We start from the raw sequence: 20,718 nt of genomic DNA on the forward strand, positions 1-20,718 counted from the left end.
GAACTCCTCCTCGTCATCATAGAAAGCAGACTCCGTCTCGTAAGCCTCGACATCACCTAAAACTACAACAGAGTCTGGTTGGTGTTTTAAAACACCATCCCAGAGTGGGAGTGAGTGATCAACTCAGTGGAGCTATAAGGCAAAGGTTAACATGTTATCAATTTAGTCAAGCAGTAATGATAAAGCAATACAACAAGCATTCCTAAGTACTCTGGTTAATGCAAGGATGGGATGCGATAATGATGTATGCTCTTGCCTACACTCCCTCTGTGACATCATTTCACGGTCACGCACGCAACACTCCCGCTGTGCTCAACTCCAACGCCAAAGGCACATGCAATGCGGTGCATGTGCGTGATTAGCCAAGTTCTTAATTAGACCTATTCATACAGCAAGTTTGGGAAGCTAAGGTACCTCCCTTTATATCATTGACCCAAACAATGATCCATCTAGGGTCGTCAATCCTAGTTAATCACATACGATAGGCAAGTTCACGAGTTTACACTATAGGTCGCTACGAGAGGCTCATCACCTCAGCGTAGGCTTAATTCATACTCGAGGTCACTACGAGAGGTTCGTCACCTGATCGTAGGCCTATTTTATACTCAAGGTCACCACGGAAAGGCTCGTCACCTTAGCGTAGGCTGACAGCTCGAATACAGTGTCCCATACACCACCATATTCGGCTCATGAGTTTGGGTTGCTCATTAGTCACTACGGGGAGGCTCGTCACCCCAGCATAGGCCGACAGCTCGTCCACGTGTCCCATACACCACTATGCCCGGCTCATGAGTCTTAGCGGATCGTGGTACCAAGGTTAAATGGGTTTTACATTGGTAAGTGGTACCTTAGATTCAAGCAGTAGTGTCCATACATGGTGAACATACATTAGGCCAATCGGGTTACTTGACAAGCTCAACTGGTACGAGCGCACGTTGACTTAATCGACATGGAGCGCGTAAGCACTCCGCGTGGCCTAACCACTGTCAATAATCAGCGTACGACTCGGATTCATCGAACGTATTCGTCGTGGCGAAACTAGTTCGGCTACTGATCGTAAGCTGTAACCGATTGCCCAGACTACGTACTAGTCCCAATCATACTCAAACACAATAGGCATCCAAATGTGATAGTCCAATCAGCATGTGACAACCAAATTAAACATAAATCTCATTTGAGCATTTCAACAAACGTATAGTGCACATGTTATTATACATCCATAAATCACGTAGCAGTAAGTTAGGTTACATGAAGGAAACTGTAGCTATAGATAATGTAATTGAGAATCTTATCTCAACATCCTCATTAAATACATTTCAACAAGCATTTTCTCATTTGGGCATTTTATCAAACACTTAGACTACACATATCAACATACATGTAATAAATTAGTTATAACGTATATTATAGCAAGTCCTTTCAAAAGGGAGTTGTCAGACGTACAACAATCATGCATTCCCAAACAACAATCATGGCAAGCACAAATCATAATTTTATATTCATACAACATTTCAACTAACACATAAGACGCATTAATTTCAACATAATTCATATATATATATATATATATATATATATATATATGTAATACGGGGAAAACATCGCATCTAAGCATACGTGATAGCAATCAAGTCGGTCATAAATCATTAACTGACATTGAAAGCCTTGAAAACTATAACCTAAACGTTTATAGTCCGCACATTTCGTCGGTAAACTCGTATCGTACTCAGTTTGAACACTACGTCTTTGTCGACGACACAACAGCAACCTATAACATGAAATAGGTTAGCTATTTCACCATTTACTCTATTTGGATACCTAACACAGATTAGGGTTAGGATTTCTTACCCAAGAACGGAGTCGAAATCGCCAGTATAGCGATATAGGTTGGATGATTCAACACGTGGAGTGGCGGGAACGAATCCCAGCAACTATCTCTCGCTCTCTCTCTCTCTTCTCCTCACTCTTTCCTTCTCTTTTCTCTCTTCTCTCTCCTAGGGTTTAGGGAATTCGTATGGAATGAGAGAGGGGTAAGTTAAGTCCCTTATATAGGCCCAGAACTGATGTCAATGGCCCCAGGGCCATGGTATACTTAGGTTATAGCCAAAGAGTGGTTGTTTCGGGCTAACAGAGCTTATCCGAAGGTCCATTTCTTGCATACGGTCTGGTGAAAGTTCCCTGACAATGGATCTATGTCAGGTTAAAGTTTCAGTCCGATCAGATTTATGGATCGACCGCGGTGAACCTGCTTCAGTTCAACAGTCATCGCCACTCGATCAGGGCCACAAGTACACTGACATGTGTAGGGAAATTTCTCTGATATAAGGGTTTAGTTGGGTCAGAATCTGACGGTCTGAAGACTTAAATTTGGCCTGCAAGCAAACGGCCCAATTCACTTAAGTTTGAGTCTATTTTCTAAAGACATTCGCGCTTCTCACACACTTCGCTCCGGGCTCAAGTTGTACGTTTCTGGATACTATTGGGACTTGATTTCCGAGATGGTTGTCAAGCCCAGTAAGGCGGTCATAATTGTATAGTTTCGCGGTAATCAGACTTTCGACGCGCGGTCCAAGTCCGATATGGAGTTTCAAGGTGCTGCCGAGAGCAACTGGGTTTTGAGATTGATCCTAGATTTTTAAGTAACGTGGCGCTGGCGATTCTACTAGTTTTGGGTCTTGCAATTCGTATAAAAAGCGATTCAAGTTAATTCGCCGATCAATTCAGTTTAGTACTTAATTAATTTTCATCCAATTTCTAAAGAATTTGATCCTTAATGATTTCTGCCAGAGGTGGTACTCGGGTCTTTGTACGGATTTTTCCAAGACGTTACAAACATTGTCATTATTTTTAAAACAAAAGGATTCTTCTTTTGCATTTTAAAAAATTTAAACAATTAAAAAATCTAAAATTTGAAGAGGAGTGGTCGAAATCCACTCCCCAACTAGATCTTACAAACTTTAAAAAGAAAAAGAAAAAAAAAAAGAAAACACATTTTATATTTTATATTTTTTATATTTGCACAAATTTACACATGTTTTCCCCCTTCCCCAAAATTTCCTCCAAATTGGAGGAAATGGAAGAGAAGTGGTCAAAATCCACTCCATAACTAGATCCCAAAAAAAATAAAAATAAAAATTAATATTCTATTTTTAATCTTTTTCTGATTTACACATGTTTTCCCCCCTTTCCCATATTTCCCCCCAAATCAAGGGATTTGATTCACAAAAATGAAAGAGTAGTTGATATCCACTCCCCAACCAGATTGCAAATTAAAAAAATAAAAATAGTTTTTTTTTTTTTAATTTCTTGATTTTGCCCCATCGACCTTTCAATCTATGATTTCTCCCCCAAATGGAAGGTTTAATCCCCATCACGAAGGATGATGAGGTGCCGAAATCCACCCCCACTCATATCTGAAAAAAATTCCAAAAAAAATGATTTTTTCTTCTTTAAATAAATAAATAAATAATTAATTAATTAAAAAAATTCCTCAAATTTATGTGATTTCCACACATATGCTTCTCAAGAGGGTTTTTGACTTGTATTGGCGACAATATCACCGATACAAGCAACTCTTGGTATTTACATGAAGGAGATTTTGGTGATATTTTAAATGTATTGCCCATGTATTGATACATAGCGACATTTCATCAGTACCTGAAAATTTTAAGATTTTTGGTGTTATTAGTATGGCCAGCTCAACGATATTGATAACATCAGCGCTTGGAATATTGGGTGTGTTGTGGTCCTTGTGGATTCATACCACATTTTGTTAAGGAGATCGGGTTTTTAGGACCGAAATATGATACATTTAAATCGGGCCAACACCTATTCCATTGTCAAGGATGATGCTAATATCACATTGCACCCAATGAAACGTATTCCAACACCCAAATCTCATGAAGAGGAGGGTAAAAAACCACTTAATGTGTAGTTTTAAGAGGAAAACATGGAGACTGACATCATTTGTCTTGGATGCTAAAGAGGACATGAAGAGGCCAGATGTTCTGCCTCCTATGCAAGAGCTCCTTCATGAATATAAAGACTTGAAGCCCGAAGAAGCCCCGGCTAGACTTCCTACTAAGGAACATTTAGCACCACATTGATTTAGGGCTAGGTTTGAGCCTACTAAATCTTGCACAATATTGGATGGGTCCAGCTGAACATGCCAAGCTCCACCTATAGGTTACTAAGTTGCTATAAGTGGGTTTCCTTCAGGAAAGCATGTCACCATGTGTTGTCTATATATTATTAACCCCCAAGAAAGATAGATCTTAGAGGATGCACATAGGCAGTCATGTGATCAACTGGATTACTACCAAGTATTGGTTTCCTACTTCTCACTTGGATGATATGCTAGACATGTTGCATGGAACAAAGGTCTTTTCAAAGATTAAGCTAAGGACCATAGTTAGGACTCAAGATGAGTTGTATGAGTGACTCGCCATGCCATTCGACCGTTCAAATGTGTAGAGCATTTTCATAAGGCTGATGACAAAGATACTTTGCCCCCTTATGGGAAAGTTCTTAGTTATCTATTTTAATTATATTTTTATTTTTAGGCTTGATTCATTTATTCACCTCAATCATTTATGACAAATATTTGATGTACTATGGAGGGAGTCATTATTTGTTAACTTGAAAAAACTATACTATAGGGATCAAGGTTGACCGGGAAAAAAAACATCTTTTGGCAATTCGTTCTTTCCACATCTTGGCGACATTTTACTGAAGATTTATCTAGAATTTTAACACCATCATTGCACCAATCACTGATTGCATGCAAGGAGACAAGTTCGAATAGATTAAATAAATGGATCAAAGCTTCAATTCCATAAAAAAAAGAAGGTGATCGAGGCTCTAGTTCTTGCACTTTTGAACTTTAACAAATTCTTGGAAGTGGAAAGTGACGCTTCAAATGTTGGCATTGGCATGTTGTTGAGTCAAGAAGGAAAGTCAATCGCTTTCTTTAGCAAGAAGCTTTATGATGCATGGAAGAACTACTCCATATATAATCTCAAGTTCTATGCAGTAGTCCAAGCACTATGATATTGAAGAGATTACCTGATTCATTGAAAATTCATTCTATACTCGAACCATGAGGAGTTGAGACATCTCAACTCCCAAAAAGAAGCTAATTGCTCGTCATGTGAAGTGGATGTCTTTTCTACAAGAATATACTTTCCTTTTGCATCATAATGTTGGATGTAAGAACGAAGTGATAGATACTTTGAGTAGGAGGGTGGTTCTACTAGGAACTCTCGTCATGGAAGTTGTCGGATTCAAGGTATAAAAAGAATAACACAAAAAGGACCTCATTTTTGGTAAAGTACTCAACAGGTGTGTGGATGGCCGAGATCCAATGTGTGAATTCATCTCATATGATGGATATCTATTTAAGGGTTCTCATGTATGCATTCCTGAAGGATTATTGTAGCTACACAATGAGGACTATATGGACACTTTGGAAGGGATAAATACCGGCCATGGTGGAGGAAATATACTACTGGGTCTTGTATCTACCATGACGTTGAACAACTCGTAGAACAATGTCATCGATGCCAAGTCTACAAAGGTCATGTGCAGAATATCGACCTTTATACCGCTTCCTATTCCAGTCGAACTATGGGTAGATATTTCTATGGACTCCATTCTAGGTCTTCTTAAGACAGAGGAGAATATTGAATTTTTTTATGATGGACTATTTTGTGAAGATGGCCCACTTCATTCTATGCAAAAGAACGACGAATGTTATGCATATTGCCAACATATTTTCACAGACATTGTGCATCTTCATGGGGTATGGAAAAAAATAACTTCGGACAGTGATTCAAAGTTTGTGGGCCACTTTTAGCATAATTTTTGGAAGCAATTGGGGACTAAGCTTCATTTCTATAGCACAGATCATTCTCAAACATACAGCCAAACCAAGGTATTCAACAAGAGCCTCGACAACCTCTTGAGGAGTATCATAGGTGATAACGAATCTCAGTGGGACTTGGGTCTACCCAAGCCGAATTTTCCTACTACAACTCAGTAAATTGTACTAATTGAAAATTCCCATTTGAAATTGTCAATAGGAGAAGTCTACATCATGTACTTGACTTAGTACCATTACCATTACAAGATCGAGTGAAGATGAGGACGATTTCTCTAAGCTCATCCAAGAATTGCAAGCTCAGATGAAGAAGAAGATCAAAGAGTGCAACATCAGGTACTGAGAAGCTACGCATGAATGTCAACGAGAAAAGATATATTGAATTTTTCTGTACAAAAATTGAAAGTGGATTTTTGAAGAATAACTTGTATATTCACTATATTATCATAGAATTTAATTTATAGAAAAGGGGACTAAATCAAATCCCTGAATTGGATAAGCAAGAAAGGAAATACAATTGCTAATTTGTGAGAAAGAAGGAAAAATGACAAATATGGTAACAGGAAATTATGGAGATTCCTAATACTCCCCCTCAAGTTGGTGCATGAGTGTATGTCTATGACACCCAACCTGCCAAGTTGAGAATGGAAATGGTCTTGACCAAGTGCGTTGGTGAAGATATCTACGAGTTGACATTGATTAGGCATGTAAGAGGAGTGGAGTAGGCCGAAGAATAATTGCGTGTGGGTTGGGAATGTGTAACTTCAAGATCTTAAAAGATTTTAAGCCAAATAAGTTCACAAGTAGCATTGGCCATGGCACGATATTCAGCCTTAACAGCTTATCGTGAAATGGTAGTTTGTTTGTTTTTTTGTTTTTTTGATTTTCAAGAAAGAGGGCTTTGGCCAAGCATTGTTAAATAACCCCTAATAGATTGTCATGTGGGTACAACTGTACCAATCAGAGTCCGACTAAGATGAGAGGGAGCTATAGGAGGACAAAAATATGTCCCTACGGGGGGAAGATTTAAGATATCACAATACTTGAATAGCAGCATCATAATGAGGTTGTCAAGGCTTGTGCATGAACTGGCTAAGAATGTTGACCAAGTAAACAATTTCAAGCCTTGTGATTTTTAAGTAGATGACTCGCCCAACAAGTCAATGATATGTAGTGGGATTCTGTAGGAGATCTCCTTATGCATTAGTCAATCATAGATTTTTTCCATGGAAAAAGTAGCAGCTAGAGCTCCAAGATGACCACTATCCTTGAGGATGTCGAGAACATATTTGTGTTTGTTTAGGAAAATGCTTGTAGGTGAACGAGCTACTTCAATGCCTAGAAAATATTTCAAGGGACCAAGATCTTTTATGTGGAACTTAGTATGGAGAAAATTTTCAGAGTATTGATGGCAGATGGATCATTCCTTGTCAGGATAATGCCATTAACATAGACGAGGACTGCAGTGAAGACAATTCTATTTGTGTGAGTGAAAAGAGAGTAATATGCTAAGGATAGGTGATAGCCAGCTTCTTTGAACACTGAGGAAAACTTCTCAAATAAGTTTCTTGAAGCTTGTTTGAGGCCATACAGGGACTTTCAAAATATGGGAAGGGATTTTCATATATACCACATTATGTAGGTCCCCATGAAGAAAAGCATTGTTGACGTCTAGTCGATGTAAGGTCTAATGATGGATAGCAGCCATAGCCAACAAACAATGAATAGTGACAAGCTTGGCGTCGAGTGTGAATGTTTCATGGTAATCTAAATCCTTAGTTTGATTGTAACCTTTTGTCACCATGCGTGCCTTAAAACATCCAATGGCACCATCAACATTAAGTTTGACTTTATATACTCATTTGCAGCTAATAGGTGACATCCCGAGAAGTAAAAATGCATTTCTTCTCAAGGTCATAAATTTTATAACCATGTTGATTAAAAGGATACCCAACAAAAACACATTTAGCAGCACAAGGGGAAAATTTGTAACGGTAGGTACTGAGTGTCTGAGCATACCACAAACATCTAAAAACTTGAAGATGGTCATAATATGATTGCCATTTGAAGAGTATTTCATATGGAGTTTTATTGTCCAAATTAGCCGTGCGAATTTGGTTAATTAGGTAGGTAGCGATTAAAACATATTCTCCCCCAAAAGATAAAGGCAAAGTTGCTTGGAAATGTAATGCTCGGACCACTTCAAAGGGGTGTCTATGTTTGATGCAGGATATGAAATTCAAATATGATGTGCAAGAATTCAGGTTTAAGATCACATTAGTTCAGAAACAACTACACAAATTCCATATCCCACATGAAAGTCCAAACATTCAATTAAGGGGAATCTATGTGGGTCCAGGCCTACACAGGCTAGGGCTGGAACAATGAAAATTATAAGCTAAACGATACTCAAAGGGAAATAGAATTCAGCCACACATGCATAGTAATCAGCCCTTAATCCAAAGAATTCTCTAATTTCGATTCAAGGAACCCTAGGGTGAGAGAAGGGAAAAATCAACTAGGGATAATGTAATCTAGGGTTAGGATTTATGAAATTAGGTATAAAAAGAGGAAAATATGAAGAAACCTGAACCTAAGGCAGCTCTTGCGCGTGGACAGTGGGCCAGGTGCGTCCGCACGTGCGCTCGAGGCTGGCCGCACGTGTGGTGGGGGATCGAATCCAAAAAAGGATTCATTGGCCTTGGTCGGCCAGGCTTGGGCTGCAAACCTCCAAATCTCAAGTCAATCCGAGCTATGGTCTGGGTGTGGTGCTCCGTCGAAGTTTCAACCTCTTATAAGGCCAAATTCTGAAAACTGGCTGTAGAGGGATAAATAACTGCAAAAAAAACGGATTTGACGTGAAGATAGTTGTGGGATGGATGAAATAAGATGGAGGAGTGGATTAGGATAAACGTGGCTTCGCACCACGGTATTTAACCCTTCAAAAAGGGAAGGCTTCATACCCACTTTAATCTCAGCCCTTCAAAAAGGGAGGGCTTTGCACCTTTAATTTTTCCACTACTCAGAAACTCAGAGAGTAGAAAAACCACGCAGGAATTTTTATTCAACTTCCATGAATCAAAAGAACTACAAGGGGTGCCTATTTATAGGGAAAACCCTATGTACCCATAAACTCGCGCCATGTGCGCAACCTATTACTTGGTGATGAAGTAAAGTAAAACAAAAACCAAACAAAGAAATCTAAAGAATTCATGATGTTCTAAATAATAATAATAAGCAAAACCTAAAATATGAAATCAATCCGACTAGTGGGCCACGATCATGAGATCCTATGATCAAAAGTTCGTCTTCTAACTAGGAGGCCTTCCCTGGACGTCGTCATCGAGCCATATCGACGGTGGGACCCTCCTTCGTACGTACGTGCGTAGGGGGGTGGCGTGCATGCGCGTGTGTGCCGGATGTCCCCATCAACTCTCCTCGGCTGCGAAGATTTCGCTACTGGCGAAATAAAACTCCTGAATCGCTCCAAGATGTCAGGATTAAGTCTCTGAAGCTCTTCCTTAGTGAGCCACATGCTGTCTGAATCTGGGCATGACTTCTATTTAACCAGGTACTTCTGAAAACCGCCATCCGACGTGAAAACTATCTCGTGTCCAAGACATCCTCTATTTTCTCTCTGGGTGTATGAAGGCTAGGTATGGGAGGTAAAAGCTGGGAAGAAAGGTCGGGAAGAGGCCATGGATCAAGTGGTAAATCTGGGGAATCAGGATGGGTGGGCGAAAGGCCGAACAAAGTATCAGTGGGTCACTGAAAAACAACTAGATCCGCCACATTGAATGTGAAACTAACTCTCATGGAAGGTGGAAGATCTACCTTATACGCTTTAAGACCATTTCGTTTTATAATTTTGAAGGGTCCAGCGTTACGCACGTGTAACTTACGAACGGTCCCCGGAGGATACCGTTCGGGCCTAATGCGAACCATCATAAAGTCCCCAATATTGAATTCTTTGAAACGTCTATGTTGGTCTGCAGAAAATTTGTAATGTTCATTACTAGTATTGATCTTTCGCCTGATTTCTTGATGCAATGAATGTATTGGATGCGCAAAAGACTCTGCAGACTCTGATGGCCTACGGGACAATGACATAGGGACAAGGTCAATAGGCTTCCTAGGTTTGTAACCAGTAATGACTTCAAAAGGACTTAGACTTGTGGACCTATTGACAGAACTATTGAATGCAAATTTGGCTATGGATAGTACGGTGTCCCATGTCCTGGTATGCTCCCCCACTAAACATTGGAGCAAACTCCTTAGGCTCCTATTAATCACCTCAATCTAGCCATCAGTCTGAGGGTGGTAGGAAGAAGAAAATTGGAGCCCAGTATTCATCATTTGCTATAGTGTCTTCCAAAAGTAACTCATGAATCGCACATCACGGTCAGACACTATGGTTTTTGGTAACCCATGCAGTTTGACGACTTCACTAAAGAACAGCTTGGTAACATGAGATGCGTCGGAGGTCTTAGAACATTGAATGAAGTGGGTTATCTTAGAGAAACGGTCCACGACAATACATATAGAATCATGCTTATGAATAGTCTTGGAAAGTCCAAGCACGAAGTCCATACTGATGTCTTGCCAAGGGATGAATGGAACTGGCAAAGGAGTATATAATCCTGTATTTTGTTTCTTTTGCTTTGCCAGTTGACAAGTACGACATTGCCCTATAATTTTGGCTACATCCCGCTTGAGGCTTGGCCAATGAAATCTATCCTCCATAGGGCAATGGTCTTGTCTCGACCAAAATGACCCGTGACCCCTCCTGAATGTAACTCCCAGACAAGAAAATTGCGGAGGGAGGTGCGTGGTATGCACAAGCGGTCACTCTTAAACAAATATCCATCCAAAATCAAATATTCACTGTTAGCTCCTGACGGACTCTCTAACAACAATGCGTACACAACTCCAAAATCTGGACACTTAGAATACTTTTCTTCGATGCATTCAAGGCCTGTAACTTCAATGCTCATGGAGTTGAGTAATGCGACTCGACAACTCAACACGTCGGTAGGCTTATTCTCTACATCAGCCTTGTGCTTAAGCACAGAAGTGTACTCTTAAAGGAATTGAACCCACTTGGCATGCCTGGGGCTTAATTTCTTCTAAGAGTTCAAGTATCTCAAGGCCTCATGATCTGAGAACAAGACGAATTCTTGCAGTAATAGGTAATGATGCCAATGGCGTAGTGATTGCACTACGGCATAGAACTCCTTGTCATAGGTGGAATATCTTTGTTTTGCCTCATTTAGTTTCTCACTAAAAAAGGCGACAGGGTGCCCTTCCTGACTAAGTACTCCTATGCCGACACCTGACACGTCACATGCGACTTCAAAAGCTTTTGAAAAATCTGGAAGTCGCGTGACTGGAGCTTCGGTCATCTTGACCTTTATCTCCTTGAAGGCCTTTGAAGCTGCCTTTGTCCATTGAAACTCTCCATTTTTTATGCAATCCGTGATAGAGGCCATAATGGAACTGAAGTCTCGAATGAACCGCATATAGAAGGTGGCTAAGCCGTGAAGCTGCGCACCTCATGAATATTGCGGGGTTCAGGCCAATTGACGATGGCTTTGACCTTCTCGAGATCCGCCGATACGCCCTCAGTTGACACAAAAAACCTAAGAAGATCACACTACTAGATAAAAATGCACACTTCTTTAGGTTGGCGTATAACTTTTCGGCCCTAAGGATCCTACAAACTTGACTCAAGTGGCTGAGGTGTTACTCCTTGATCATGCTATAAATCAAGATATCATCAAAATATATGACCAGGAACTTTCCCATGAAGGGCCTCAACACTTGGGTCATCACACGCACGAAAGTGCTTGGGGCATTAGTTAAACGAAAGGGCATGACTAGCCATTCGTATAGCCCATCCTTGGTCTTGAAGGCCGTCTTCCACTCATCACTAGGGCGTATATGGATTTGGTGATAACCACTCTTGAGGTCAATTTTTGAGAAGATAGTAGCATTGTCCATTATATCCAACATGTCATCAAGATGCGGTATGGGAAACCGGTACTTGACTGTGATTTTGTTTATGGCCCTATTATCTACACGCATCCTCCATGTGTCATCCTTCTTAGGTGTAAGAAGAGCGGGCACAGCACACGGACTCATGCTCTCTCGAATGAAACCCTTCTCTAGGAGTTCATTAATCTACCTCTTCAACTCAGCGTGCTCCTTTGGGTACATTCTGTAATGCGGGAGGTTTGGTAGAGTTGCTCCAGGGATTAAATCAATGGCATACTGTATATCCCTCATAAGGGGAAGCTCATTCGGTAGATCATGAGGAAAGACATCACGAAACTCATGTAATACCTGAATGGCCTCAGTGAGTAACTCTACGCTAGTCTCTGCTACACTCTCCCTAGCCACAAGGGCATATACCATCGAGTCTGACTCCGTTTCTCTCGCAAAGTCTTTGGCATTCAAAATATGGAGCAGTTTGGACTTGGACTTCGACTCCACTTCTTTTGGGCCGCTCACACCACTGTGTGGGGGACTCCTTTTCAGTCGTATTCTTAGGTGGCAGAGGATTTAGCTTGACCTTCTTGCCCTCAAACCAGAACGTACACACATTTGAACAACCAAATATGGTGACATCCTTGTCATAGAGCCACGACCTACCCAGAATGATGTGGCCCACATCCATAGGAACAACATCACACCAAATTATGCCTTTATATGATCCAAACTAAATAGAGACAAGACAGCGGTGCGAGACTAGAATGGATGTTTCATCAACTCAGGAGACTCTGTAGGGCTGAGGATGGGCTTCCAGCTTCAAGCCCAAACGGCTCACAGTACTAGTTGTGCCACATTGACACAACTACCACTATCCACAATCATTTTAGGGCTATTTTCCCCACATTTTGCATTAGTGTAGAAGATCGTGTTGCGACACTAGTCGTTAGTGTTCTTGGCTTGAGTCAAAGTACAACGCACAATTGCGAGGGTCGCAAACTCTTACGTTCCCTCTTCCTCATCACTAGGGGTTTCGTCTGGCTCATATTCCTCCTCCTCACCATTACTCTCTGGGGGCACTACTTCTACTTGCCCATCAATAAGGAGTACTTTGGTGCCCTCTCTTATTCCGCACTGGTAAGCAAAATGACCAAACCCCTGACACCTAAAACACCAAGTGGCCCCACTTCCACGTGAACTAGACCCGACAATCTCTTTACCCTTATCATCCTTGGACCTGGACTGAGCATTATTGAAATGTTTGTTTTGGAATCCCGTATTAGGTGTAGTCCCAGAGGGGTTGGCCTTAGCACCGGACTTGGGAAAGTCAAACCGCCTTCCCACAGATGCTTTAAGGTATTGCTCGACGTCTAACACTACTTGGTACAACTGTTCAATAGTGTCTATGTCTTTGGCGAGCAATTCTCTCCTGATGTCAGAACGGAGGTCTGTTTTAAAACGAGCAAGGGTGAGTACTAGGTCCTCATCAACCTCACAGCGGGTTGAGTACTCTTCGAACTTCTCGATATAGTCCGCCATGCTCATGGAACCCTGTCGAAGAGACTGTCATTCCTCAATCAACCGTAGGCGATAAGAGGAAAGGAAGTACTTCTCTTTAAGTGCTTCTTTCATTTCTCCCCAATGGACTATTGGGAGTTCCCTTGCTCTTTTTTTCTTTCGCTCAACCGTCGCCCAAAACCTCTTTGCTTGGCCCACAAGCTTCATCTTAGCGAATCGGACTCGTTGAGCATTCGACATGTCATACCACTCAAAATAGTGGTCCATATCTGCCAACCAATCTAAAAAGGCTTTAGTGTCCAAGTGGTCATCAATTATAGGAGCATCCACTCTAACTCCCTTGAGGAGTTGTGCATCTGGGTCATACTGATCATGATGTCCCTCTCGGGGTGGGTGTACAGGTGCGCGACCATGACCAACTCCTTGCCCGCCTCCATTCCTTGGCCTAACCTCCTGACCAACTGCCTGAGATTGGGCATCTTCCCCAATAGTGGGGTTTGCCCCGAAGGAGGCCTCTATTTGGTCAAGGCGTTTATCTATGCGTTGTTCCAAGTGCTTACTCAAGGAATCAACCTGCTGGGTTAACTTGGCCATTGCTTCTTGCAGTTGCTCCATGTTTAGTGTGGGGTGCAAACCGAAACCACGACCTTGACATACACTGACTCGATAACCTAAAGACCTTCTACGACGACTATTTGCGTCTAAAAGAACTAAATGACACTATGAGACTCTATATGAAGGAGACTACACACCGTTACTAAAATTCAGCAACATGTATCAGGGACTACGGTCTTCTAGCAGCTATATGTGATGAACTGGATGCATGAAGGACTCAAACAAATTAAACCCTATATATGTGATGTATTCCCCTATAAGAACGCTAAGCTCTGATACCAAATTTGATGCAGGACATGAAATTCAAATATGATGTGCAAGAATTTAGGCTTAAGATCACATTAGTTCAAAAACAACTGCACAAATTCCATATCCCACCTGAAAGTCCAAACATTCAATTAAGGGGAATCTATGTGGGTCTAAGCCTACACATGCTAGGGCTGGAACAATAAAAATTATAAGCCAAACGATACTTAAGGGGAAATAGAATTCAGCCACACATGCATAGTAATCAGCCCCTAATCCAAGGAATTCCCTAATTTTGATTCAAGGAACCCTGGGGTGAGAGAAGGGGCAAATCAACGGGATAATGTAATCTAGAGTTAGGATTTATGAAATTAGGTATAAAAAGAGGAAAATAAGAAGAAACCTGAACCTGAGGCAGCTCCTGCGCGTGGACAGCGGGCCAGGTGCGTCCGCACGTGTGCTCGAGGCTGGCCGCACGTGTGGTGGGGGATTGAATCCAAAAAAGGATTCCTTGGCCTTGGTCGGCCAGGCTTGGCCTGCAAAACGTCCAAATCTCATGTTGATCCGAGCTATGGTCTGGGCGTGGTGCTCCGTCAAAGTTTCAGCCCTCCTACAAGGCCATATTCTAAAAAGTGGCTGTAGAGGGATGAACAGCTGCAAAATAAATAGATTTGACGCGAAGATAGTTGTGGGGTGGATGAAATAAGATAGAGGGGTGGATTGGGATAAATGTGGCTTCGTACCACGGTAGTTAACCCTTCGAAAAGGGATGGCTTCGCACCCACTTTAATCTTAGCCCTTCGAAAAGGGAGGGCTTCACACCCACTTTAATTTTTCCACAACTCAGAAACTTAGAGAGCAGAAAAAACCACGCAGGAATTTTTATTCAACTTCCATGAATTAAAAGAACTACAAGGGGTTCCTATTTATAGGGAAAACCCTATACCCCTAAACTCACGCCATGTGCGCAACCTATTACTTGGCGATGAAGTAAACTAAAATAAAAACCAAACAAAGAAATCTAAAGCGTTCATGATGTTCTAAATAATAACAATAAACAAAACCTAAAATATGAAATCAATCCGACTAGTGGGCCACAATCATGAGATCCCATGATGGACTTTTCTTGACTATCGGGCCCACTCTTTTGAATCAAAACTTCGTCTTCTAACTAAGAGGCCCTCCCTGGACGTCGTCATCGAGCCAAATTGACGGTGGGACCCTCCTTCATACGTACGTGCGTAGGGGGGGTGGCATGCGTGCACGTTTAGGCGGCGTGCGTGCGCATGTGTGCCGGATGTCCCCATCAATGTTTACATTCAGCAAACCCATTTTGTTGAGGGTTTCCACAAAGGTACGCTGATGGATGATGCCATTTGATTGGAAAAAAAAAATGCATTTTATGAGAGAGAAATTCAGTTTTGTGGTAAGTACAAATTTAGCGAACCTGACATTGGAATTGAGCCTGAATCATGGCATATAAGTTTTTTAATGAGTAGGCTTCTGATTTGTGGTTCATGAGATAAACCCAAGTACAACGACAGTAATCATCTACAATAATGATGAAATAATATGCTCCAGTGTGGGATATCCTCCGCAAATACCACAATAAATTAAATCAAATGAATTATAACTCCTATTAGAACAAGTAAAAAGGGCGACAAGGTTGCTTAGAAAGTTAGCAAATATCACAATGAGAATGAAAGAGAAAATAGTACTTAAAGTAGAAAATTGATTAGATAAGCGGGTTGTAGATGGATATCCCAAACGTAGATGCCAAGGTTGGAACCAAGAGAATGAGTATTGAACATGGCTAGAGGTGTTAGGGCTGATGAAGGAATGTAATGATAGAGTCCATCTCGTACTTCACCCGCTCCAATCAACTTCCTCAATGACAATTCCTAAAAAAACAAAAGGTGGTAAGGAAGATGGCCACACAATTTAGATTTTAGGTGAGTTTGCTAACAGACGAGATTAAAGTGAAAATCGAACACATGGAACATTAGGAAAGACTAAATTTTGAGATAAATGAATAAAGCCAACATGAGTAATGGGGGTGGCATCACCATTCGGAAGTTTGACGAGCTTAGCATTATGGGTACATGTTGAGCCCATAAGAGAGGACATGGTGGGTGTCATATGGTCAGATGCTCCACTGTCTATGATCCATATGGTTGGAGAAGGAGGAACAATTGAGTTATGAGAGGAAGGATTGCTAACAAGATTTGTAGCAGTTGAATTTCCATTGGTGTTTAGCAATGTTAGTAGTTGATGATATTGATCAGCCGAGATTCCCAGTAGAGGTACTGAACTGTCAAGCATATGGGATTGAATGATGGGAACCTGATTGTCTTGTGTAGTACCATGGAGATGGTGCTGGCATGAAGGTGGTGTGGGCTATGGGATGAAGCGTAGATTTGGATATTTAGTCACGAGATGGATTGTGGGAGTTGCTTCATGATCGATCCCAATTAGGTAGATCTCTCATTGAAGTGTATCATTTGGATTTGATATGGCCAAATTGATGACAATGGTCACAGTAAGGACGACCATGTCCCAGTTCTGATCCACAATTGGATGGGCTAGTTCAGAGTGCACATTGTGGCTGAGTATTGACTGCTATGGCGATTCTATTGTCAAAGTTGTGAGAAGACAAATGAAGAAGCCTCTGTTTTTCCTCCTGATTTATGATCAAATAAGACTAGCTAACATGTGGGAGAGGATCTATAGCAAGAATTTTACTATGAGTATGAGAATAAGTGTTATTCAAGCCCAAAGGGAATTGATAAACACATTCAGTCTCTTGAAAGTCTTTGTGTTCCTTGAAAGCTCTGCAAGTGCACTCAGGAATGGTGAATGAGTACCTAACTCATCTTAATATGATTTGGGAGTGTTGTAATAAGCTACCAATGACTGCTGATCTTGTTAGAGGTGCAAATAGCCTGTTTTAAGTTGAAAATATAGGGATGGTTGCTTTGCAAAAATTGTTCCTCGAGGTCCAACCATATCTCACGAGGGGTTCCACTATAAATACTACTATTGGTAAGAGATTTGTCTATAGCATTGAGTATCTAGGACAACCATATTATTGCACCTTTCTGAGGCTTGTAGTAGCATCAACGAATTTCAGTTTATTTTTTAAAGCCATTTTTATGGCTCTTCTCAATGTAGAATAATTTTCTCTGATGATTGGAGAAGACATGACAATGGCCCCTAAGTGATCAGAGGAGTCCAAGAAGTGTTGAGATGACACATTTGTCATGCTAGACAACATATTCATCACGGAATGAAATCCATAAAGGGCAGGTCACAAAAAAATCAGGAAAAGTAGCACCTGATTAGAGTAGATCTGAATGATCGAGCGAGCCCACAGAACTTCTTGTAGCAAAGTTTGTCAAGCAGCAAGAAGTGAGTCACGACTTGACATGGAGTGAGTGGCGTAGGGTCCACTGAGTCATACTAGGGTTGAGAGGATTTGACCTGGTCAGAGGTCGGAAGGGCAACGACACGAGATCCATGAATAGTTCATCACCACTTCAGATGAAAGACCAGAGAGCGAGAATTGTACTCCACTAAAATACCTTAGATTGATAACTGGGTCAGTCGTACTTGCACGAGCATGCAACAATGGGCAGCATACAGCATTGGGGCCGCAAAAGGATGATGTAGGTGTCAGTGCATTGGACGACCTTTTCTTTCTTAAAGAAGATGGCTTTTCTGAACCCATTCTAGACAAGCAAGGACCGAGGTTGGAGAAATGACAATCTTGTTGGACGGCTTATGGGTGAAAAGTCAATGATTTGGAGATAGGAAAAGGGGCAGTTGCTGGAGGCGACAGAAATGTTTTCGGTAATGTTGAAGGAGATTGCAAGAGTCAGAGGTAATGGTTGCGCTAATTGTCACAATGCAGATGGTGTGGAATGAACAAATAGACAGAAGATTGAATGGCCTAGATCCAACTCTGTTAGCAGCACATGTAAGGGCTCGGGACTCAGATGGAGGAGCTCGTAAGCGGCAGCAATGGCGACAACTACAGTTGTAGCTTGCAGTCAGCGATCAGATGGTGCCTCTTGACAACGATGACAGTGTCTGATGTAGTCATGGCTGGAGAAAAAAATGACACCAGAATCAATGGTTTCCAGCAACAGAGAAGAAAAAAAAATGACAGAGAATGAGGGAACAATCAAGATCTGCCAATCAGATGGTCTGATACCATGAAAATTTTTACAGAAATGGAACGGGGATTTCTAGAAAATAGCTCCTATATTCACTATATTATCATACAATCAAATATATAGAAAAAGGAACTAAATCAAATCTTTGAATTGGAGAAGCAAGGAATACAATTACTAATTTGTGACAAGGAAAAATGGCAAATATGGTAACAGGAAATTACAGAGATTCCTAATATATATAAAGAAGATTGGTCCATGCCAAGTCAAGAGGAAGTTAGGTGATAATGCCTATGTGGTCGAGTTGTAGATGACTTAGATATCTCATCGACTTTCAATGTGGCAGATTTGATGGAGTGCCATGGTAAGGCATCTGACATGCAAGATGAAGCCATTATCGATATGGATAAACAATTCCCAAAGAAAAAGAAGGAAGAAGTTGAACAAGTGTTGTTAATGAAGACTACTGACACTCGACGGGGTGAATACAGGCAACGCTTGGTGAAATGGAAGAACAGGTCTTATTCTGAATGCGCATGGATCATCAGCAATGAATTGAAAAGATTGGATATGAACCTCTACTATCTGTATGAAGTGACCAACTCATTATAGGGCCTGACAATGATGTAGGCCCACAACCAAAGCAGAATATAAGGACCTCAAAAAACTTATTTTCATAAAGATTCCTTTTTTAAAAAAAATAAAAAATTATTGAAATTTCATTTTACAGAATAAATTTACATTCAGACTGAACTAAACAACTCAGAATAGTTAGGATGCGGGAGATGCCAAGGAAGAAATTTAGTATGCTTCTATATTCAGTAAAACATACAAACTCATTTAATGATAGTGTTGTTTAAGTGCAAGTGGTCTTGGAAGAATCATTCCAGTTTTGTTTTTCAGTGGATAGTACTAAAAGGTTAGTAAGTCAGAGCAGGCTCAGAAGATCCACACAACTGGATTTTATTTCCAATTTTTAGTCAAATGCTATATGTTTGTAAGATTTGATATTTCTTCCCTTTCGTTTAATCCCATCCAGTTGATGGATGATATTATCTCTACCATTAACTAGTGAAAATTTCCATGTGATTTATCGGAGCTGCTTCTGTTTGAAACCTTACTTTTCTTTCTCCCCTCTATGCAGAGAATATCGGCCGAGGATGCACTTAAAGAGTCTTATTTTTTTACTGACCCTCTTCCAAGTGATCCCAAGAGGTTCTGCTTCCCCATTCTTTCAAAGATAAATGATGTTATGCATTGCAGGACGTATCATGGAATTTCTCTATGCCACTTCCTCCCCGCACTAAATGTGGCAAACATGGATGGTGATTGGAACCATTCATCTGGTGGTAGCCAGGTGGTGATAGGTCAAAATTTCACAATTATTGGGCAGCTCATCCAGTTGTGAGTCTCTAAGCATTATTGTCGCTCACCAGATCAATGGTAGCAGTGACAGCACATATTTGCCATGTGTACTGCCAGGAGGGAGCTCCATTTCTCTCTAAAATCCGCTCTATCTCTACCAACTGAAGTTCAAAATCCTAGTCCTCAATACACTACAGCATTTCAAACATGTGCGATTGCATAACCATGTTCTTCCATGTTACAGCCTACCCAAATATGAATCCTCATACAGGGACCAGCCGGCATATAGCACCGGATCAAACATCCCCTGTGAACAGCCCAAGGACAAATCCCATATTTCATCTGACAGTGGATCCTCCCATGACTCCCAAAAAAGCCCAAGGAAGCGGGTGCGTGAAGAAACAGCAAAGGATCAGGTTGAGCCACCCACAAAGCGAGCAGGGCATTGAATGGTCCACCAAATGCTGCAAGTACATGTGACATCAGTCATGGAGACGATGCTCCAAATAACCAGCAGTATTATTCCGATGGTCAAGATTGAGGTTGGATTAACAGCTTGTATGGATAATTGAGACAGGATTTTGTGCTATAACATTTGTACAAGGTTTTTTTCTTGTTTCATTCATGGAAGGAACATACAGGCATGGACCTCAACCCAAGGGATAAGAAGGGCATATCATACAAGTGGGGTGGTGCCCCCTGGTTCGGTGATCCAGACCATTGGTCTGTGGGTGGGCCATGCTCCATAAACCTCCTGGACAGGACTATCTGGACTCCAGAACATTTAATTTGTTGTTATTGATGGTGGAGAATGAATGCCGCAACAGTCAGTATTCAGCTGATGGAAGAAAGCACAAATTAATGGCTAGGATCTTCCAGCTTTGGAAATCTTGGAGCCAAGCTTCATCTAGAGTGGGGTCCAACAGACCAATATCT

At 41.2% G+C, this 20,718-nt stretch overlaps 1 protein-coding gene across 1 annotated transcript in view; it reads left to right on the forward strand.

Moving 5' to 3' along the window:
- LOC131218996 (cyclin-dependent kinase C-2-like) overlaps nt 1-20,246 on the forward strand; it is a 29,431-nt gene extending 9,185 nt beyond the window's left edge. Inside the window, exons 3-4 of the mRNA XM_058213938.1 lie at nt 19,562-19,632; nt 20,027-20,246. Coding sequence (XP_058069921.1) covers nt 19,562-19,632; nt 20,027-20,231 — 276 coding nt within the window. The 3' untranslated portion in view covers nt 20,232-20,246. The remainder of the gene's footprint in view (nt 1-19,561; nt 19,633-20,026) is intronic.
- Nucleotides 20,247-20,718: the final 472 nt, after the last annotated feature.

This window comes from Magnolia sinica, chromosome 11, assembly GCF_029962835.1.
Source record: "Magnolia sinica isolate HGM2019 chromosome 11, MsV1, whole genome shotgun sequence".
In the NCBI taxonomy this organism is placed as follows: Eukaryota; Viridiplantae; Streptophyta; class Magnoliopsida; order Magnoliales; family Magnoliaceae; genus Magnolia; species Magnolia sinica.